At 29.1% G+C, this 6478-nt stretch overlaps 1 protein-coding gene across 2 annotated transcripts; it reads left to right on the top strand.

Annotated features, from left to right (window-relative positions):
* LOC109348079 (bidirectional sugar transporter SWEET2-like) lies at window positions 3152-6383 on the top strand. Of its 2 annotated transcripts, none has more exons than XM_019588296.1 (7): window positions 3152-3398; window positions 3522-3558; window positions 3807-4023; window positions 4106-4264; window positions 4364-4483; window positions 4618-4765; window positions 5962-6383. In XM_019588296.1, the coding sequence occupies exons 1-6, from the start codon at window positions 3338-3340 to the stop codon at window positions 4732-4734; spliced, it is 711 nt and encodes a 236-aa protein (XP_019443841.1). In that variant the 5' UTR covers window positions 3152-3337; the 3' UTR covers window positions 4735-4765; window positions 5962-6383. The 2 variants fall into 2 exon arrangements, with proteins under 2 accessions (XP_019443841.1, XP_019443840.1); XM_019588295.1 differs by having other exon boundaries at window positions 3153-3398; window positions 4618-4756.

Here is a 6478-nt window from a genome sequence, read left to right as displayed (position 1 = left end):
TAGATTTGGGAAAATCCTCTCACATTAACTAAATGTGAAGATACATTTGGGACTTTCAAAATCAGGCTCTATGGAGTTGGTGGGTGTTGCTGAAGTGAATGAGAATTGAGGAATTGACTAACTAGTAGAAGTAGCGCATTGGATGATCCAAATGAAGACATTGAAAAATTAAATGCGGACGCAAATTGAGGCAATTTGCTATAATGTCAAATAACTAAAATTTACAAATAAAGGGTTGGTCTAAAGATCTTGTTAGATTCCTAGAAAGATAAATAGTTCAAAAATTCGATTTTTGAGAACGACACTTGTTGGATAGATAATCACATACTCAAGAAGAGATTAATTTCTTACCTATAAGGTGAAAGATATTCTTAATAATATCAAACAAAATTAACAAGAAAGAATTTGTACCACTCTTTGAGCTAACTGAGTTGGATCTTCATTAATAGTTACATGGTTGACGTGTGTTGTACTTTATTCTATACGATTTGTTTATAGGTTTGTTTTTGCCTTCACTATCTATAATTTATAAGTTTTTCATTCTTCCTAACATACACTATTTCATAACTTGGAGTTCCTTCTTTTTTACTAGTATTGTATTGTATCATATAATTAGTCAGTTTACTTAATAGTAAAGAACTGGGTTAATTAATTAGGTTAAATGAGCTCACATAAATGTTATTCAAAACATGATAATAGTTTATTTTCTTTATATTTTAAATTCTCAAAATCACATTTTAGTGATAAGAGGACAATTACATAAGTCCTCTTGATTATACAAATAATAATCTTCTAGGTGGGTTGGTGGTATAACTGAAAAAAATAAATTTGATTATAATCAAATATAATTATAATTATTTGATTATAAGATGGATTTATTTATGTTTGAATATACTTAATAAAATGATTTTATGATAATCATTTTTGTTTTGGTTGCGTAAAGGAATCGATTTTAGTAAATTATAAGTTGAGTGTTAAACTATTTGTATAATATTTTTAGAAAAATAGTAAAAGCTTTATTACCTATAACCAACAAAACATAGATAAATCTTATTTTAATTAGCAATTTTTTAAGAAGGGTTCTGGCTAAAGAAAGATCCTATGCACCTCATATATAGCACCAAACAAGAAACAACCATCGGTGAATACAATCATATTTGAATAAATCTTTAATAATATTGATTTTGTGAGAGGTATAATAATGGGTAGAAAATAATATAGTTAAAAAACTTTGATTTTGTATTAAAGCTTGGGCACAGTTTTCTAAGCTAAAATAAGCTACTAATTTAATAAAAACAGAATAGTTACATTAAAAATATGATATGAGATATAATTGATAGTTATCGTCATAGCTTAAGTATATCCACAACTTAACATATATAAAATTAAATGTTAACTTCTTGACTTCTTCAAAATAATTGATGGTAATACACTCAAACGTGAATTGCAACATCATCCCTAATAGAAGGAGATAGTGAATGTGACATCAAACTATTTTTAATCATTTAGATTTTAAATTATTTTAAAATAAAAATATAATATTTCATCTACCTCATATTCAACTATTGGAAAGTTCAATATTGAAGAGTCTTTTAACCCCTCATCATGATGTATAAGTTATTGGAGTGAAAAACATAATGGATATAAAAAGATCAAATGATTACATGAAACTTATGATTAGTTGATGAAAGTAGATGGATGCAACTTTATTTAGCCAATAGATTAAACCCATGACTCATGAGAATTATTTCATCTAATCTTTTTTATAAACAAATTTAACTAATTAATATATATTAAGGAAATTAGTTAAAAACCAAATATTTGCTTTGAATTAATAAAAATTATATACAACTACAATGATGATTCTGGATGTGATCTCATTTAAAAGTGGTATCAAAAATATTAAAAAATAATTATATCTACTTATATTTGTTTCCATTAATGAAATTTAGTTAGAGGTAAAAATAGCATGTCATATAAGCAACCTTTTCCTTATAATTAGACAAAAGATAATAAGCATCATATAACTTTACTAATTTTACTAACTATAAATAAATGCAATTATAATACTTTCTAAGTACCTGTAACTGCTTTAAAAAACTTCAAAACTATATTTTTTTACTAAATTAATCAAAATGACAATTATACTCAATACAATTATCTAACATAAGCTTAAACAACAATCACCAAATCTTATTCATACACAAAGATGAATGATAAATTTGGATGACAATGACATTCCAAGTCATATGTGTTTCCATTCCAATGAATGTATAGAGACAGAGATATATCATGTCCCACATCCCTCATCATGATTCTAACAGCTCAGCAATGACACAAACTTTCCTCTCATTGTTGCAACTTATGTGGACATGAATAAATGTTATCTACACGTTTTGTTTTTTTATATACTCCTTCCTAGTGGTTGAATTTTACACGAGTCACCCTCAATAATATAAGTTTTTCACTCATTAATAGCTCATATGTGGCTATATATTCACAATATAAAAATATTATATTTTTATATAACTAGGAATACTCGTTCATCTTATAATTAAGAAATTAATCACTTTTGATATATATGATTATCATTCTAACAAGTATTGATCCAAAAGATTAAACATTAGATCTTTTTGATTCAATAGAGTCTTACATTATTAGACCAATAATGTTTTGTTATTGTTAATACTTACAAATATTAAAAACATGTTAAAATATTAAAAACACTCTTTAATGAATAATGGTATACAATTTAGCTCTTGATTTTTTAAAATCTACAAAACGGATTCAAAACAATCTTTCAAAATTAAAATTCAATGAAAAATGTTATTTGCAAAGTGGGATCTTCTTAAAGCATGTTTTGAAGTTCCAAAACTAAATCACATATGACACAAAATATAGTGAGATATCTACGTTAAAAGATCATGCATAAATCAAAGTTCCTGTTTTCCCCACAATTTTAAATTAGTAGAGTAAATCATACATGTTTTATAAAAATTTCCCTTATATTTTTATTTGTGAACCCTTTTGTTTTATGAATTATTTGTGAAGTCCTTAGCAATGTATGGCCAATGATGATAACTATATAAGAAGGTGATGACAGCACAGAGGAGTGGGTAAACAGCTTAGTCTTTATAATTGTCACCCTAAAGTACAAAACTTATATATAGTGTGAAACCTTATTATTAGAAATTAAAGAAAGCATCTTAGTGAGAAAAAAGCATATTGGGCATGTCTCAAATTTCACTATCAACTTTATGATATAATAAATAGAGGCTTTGGTTTCATTTGGTTATATTTGATTCTGTCTGAATTAGTGTTTGAACTTTGAATCATAATGTCTATGTTTGCTGCATATTCCATCTATACAGTTGCCAAAGATGCAGCTGGAGTTGCAGGTAACTTCTCTCAATTTTAAGGATTCTTTTCATAGATTTTGTTGATTTTTGATGAATCATTAACTAATAAAAAACCCATTTTTATAGTATGCTTATATTGATCAAAATTCACAATGTTTGCAGGGAACATCTTTGCTTTTGGGTTATTTGTATCTCCCATGTAAGTTTTCTTTAAGAATACTTAAAAGGTCTGTTTGCGAGTTGATTTTTGGAGGGAAAGGGAAGACTTGGAAGCCATGAAATACACTTGTGAGATGACTCTCAAGCTTCCTTTTCCTTTCCTCCCTGTCAAAAAATCAACTCGCAAACAGACTATGAGGATAATTGAGCAAAGAAGTTTCTGTTTTTTGTTTGCTTATTGATTATATCTCTTTCATTGTTTGATTCTTGTTCTGTTTTGAAATCTAGACCCACATTTAGAAGAATTATCAGAAATGGGTCAACAGAATTTTTCTCAGGGTTGCCATATGTTTATTCTCTCATCAATTGCTTGATTTGCATGTGGTATGGCACACCTTTGATATCACCAGATAATTTGTTGGTTACCACTGTTAATTCAATTGGAGCAATCTTTCAATTTGTGTACATAATCATCTTCATGATCTATGCTGAGAAAGAAAAAAAGGTTAACTTTATGATACAATTAGAACCTTATACTTATGATATGATACAATTTTCACAAGCTGAAATACTCTTAACTCTGATAGGTGAGAATGTTAGGATTATTGCTAGCAGTTCTTGGCATATTTGCAAGTATAATAGTCGGGAGCTTGCAAATTGCGGACGATGTAACGCGCCGTCTCTTTGTTGGATCGTTGAGTTGTGCTTCTCTCATTTCAATGTTTGCTTCTCCATTGTTCATAATTGTAAGTTTATCTTTTCCTAGATTCAACTATTATCATGTTCTATCTAGTAGCTAGGTGAATTTGCTTACATTATCTATAATTTTAAACATTTCTTCTCAGAAATTGGTCATTCAGACAAAGAGTGTTGAATTTATGCCATTTCATCTCTCACTTTCCACCTTCCTAATGAGCACATCTTTCTTTCTTTATGGATTACTCAATGATGATCCCTTCATCTATGTAAGGTTCCTTTTAGCTCATTTTTTCTTCTTCCTATTCATTCTTTGAGTACCTATTTTAGTTTGAAATGTTTATTTTGTTATGGTATATATTTATGTTATAACATGTACCTATTTCTATGTTTGATTTTGTAGACACCAAATGGGATAGGAACCATTTTGGCAATAGTACAATTGATTTTGTATTTCTATTATGAGAATAAATCTAGAGCAGACGCTAGCGCCGAACCCTTGGTAGTGTCATACACATGATCAGCATTGCTGATAAAAAAAGGTATAGACAGTGTATTCTTTATGCAGTTATTTGAATCTGAATGTTCTTTTTTATTTCTATCCTTAATCTTTTTGTTTCATTTCTGAGCATATCTTTTGTCTACTCGATAATAATTAAGAACCAATGTCTTTTAATCAGAAATTAGTTCATACATATTTAGGACTTCATTCTCTTCTGTTACCAGGATACTCCTCTCTTTTTGTTGCATCAGGATTAGTTTTCTTAAGACAAGATTATCAAACCACAATCTTAAGTTTGTCCTCATTTGAGAAGTTAAAAACCTGTTTTTCTTTCTATCATTACTCTGACCAAGTCCTGTTGTTACTTCTATTACCAACAAGATGTTGGTGTAGTGGTGTAAGGCCCCATTGGGTCCCCAAGGTTGAAGGTTCGATTCCTATGAGCGATAGTTGTTGGGAGGGGCAGCCACGAACCCCAAAAAGGATTAGTTCCTTATCCAAAAAGGTGAGGAGATACCCTTGGCAGTATAAAAAAAACTATTGATCGTGATTGCCATTTTAGTATAATGTCCTTTATTAACTTACCTCAGATATCATGACAGATTGATAAAATAGTGGCTAACCTCTTCCTAGACCAACCTTAGATCTTAATCTTATATTCCCAAAGTAGTTGGTAATCTAACAACATTAACCCCTGATTAATAGGTTGCATTCTGACCATAAAGATTATTCTAGAACTAGATATGTTAAGTTTTTAATTTATAATTTATAGTTGAATTGCATGTGAGCATAAATAATTTAATTATAGTATTGTTGGTAGTCTATAAAATTATGAATGATTTCCTACTAGGTGACATGCTAATTGAAGCAAAACTCATTTCTTTGTTTTAAATGCTCTTTTTTTCCTAGTGGCTATTTATTTTTCCACTTTTGCTGCTGTAAGCTGTATTTAGTAACAAACTGTCATTTAATCATATAAAACAAGAATGGAAAGTTTCATGCAGTTTAGAACTATTACTAATGAAATGGAAATACATAATGTGATGAGTCTAGGACAAAACTGCAATTTAGTGAAATGAACATTGCATATTAAAAACTTTGTTACATATCTCTATGTGAAATCTATTATCTGTTTGTTACACTCAACAAGAAAAAGAAAATCTATTGACACAAACACAAGTACTATATCAAATTTTCAAGAGTACTCTCACACCAACTTCTGTTTTTTTTTGTTTTACAAAACAGAACAGGGATTAGAAATGAGCAAAAGTTGGTAAATGTGGTATGAAACTAGAGATGGCTACATTCTTATTTTGATTGAAGCAATTATTGTTGCTTCCTTGAGAGCTACACAAGTTCATATTGTCTATATATTTATCCATTCATTGAGGATTTGCACCATGCTTCAAAATGAGATTATAGAAAGAAAGCCATATTGCACCATTCATGTTGTTGATTCGATCTTGAGCAACGCCGCCATTGCCAAGTATCCGATGCTTCACTACTATTTATAAGTCATATTTGAGCATCAAGTTTTGAACATTGTAGTAGACATCTGTGTATATTTATCTGTTTTTATCATTGGTTTTTGTCTTCTTTTGATATCAGTATTTAATAGGTACATGATGCTCTATTTTGCTATTCAAGAACACAATTCTTTATTTATAGAGTCTCATGTTGTTCCATATTGATTTCCATTTGAATTGTGATGGCAACAACCTGAATAAAGGGCAAGAAGTGATTACACTTAGGTGGATTAAAT

This window comes from Lupinus angustifolius, chromosome LG05 (assembly GCF_001865875.1).
Source record: "Lupinus angustifolius cultivar Tanjil chromosome LG05, LupAngTanjil_v1.0, whole genome shotgun sequence".
In the NCBI taxonomy this organism is placed as follows: domain Eukaryota; kingdom Viridiplantae; phylum Streptophyta; class Magnoliopsida; order Fabales; family Fabaceae; genus Lupinus; species Lupinus angustifolius.
The sequence above is the reverse complement of the archived record's forward strand: the minus strand, read 5'-3'. Positions and strand labels throughout refer to the sequence as shown.

Excerpts from the sequence above, each read along its gene's own strand:
- LOC109348079 (XM_019588296.1), top strand. The coding sequence starts at position 3,338 with ATGTCTATGTTTGCTGCATATTCCATCTATACAGTTGCCAAAGATGCA. Across the intron at positions 3,399-3,521 it reads AGATGCAGCTGGAGTTGCAG|GGAACATCTTTGCTTTTGGG; the intron begins GTAACTTCTCTC and ends CAATGTTTGCAG. Across the intron at positions 4,484-4,617 it reads ATGATGATCCCTTCATCTAT|ACACCAAATGGGATAGGAAC; the intron begins GTAAGGTTCCTT and ends TTGATTTTGTAG.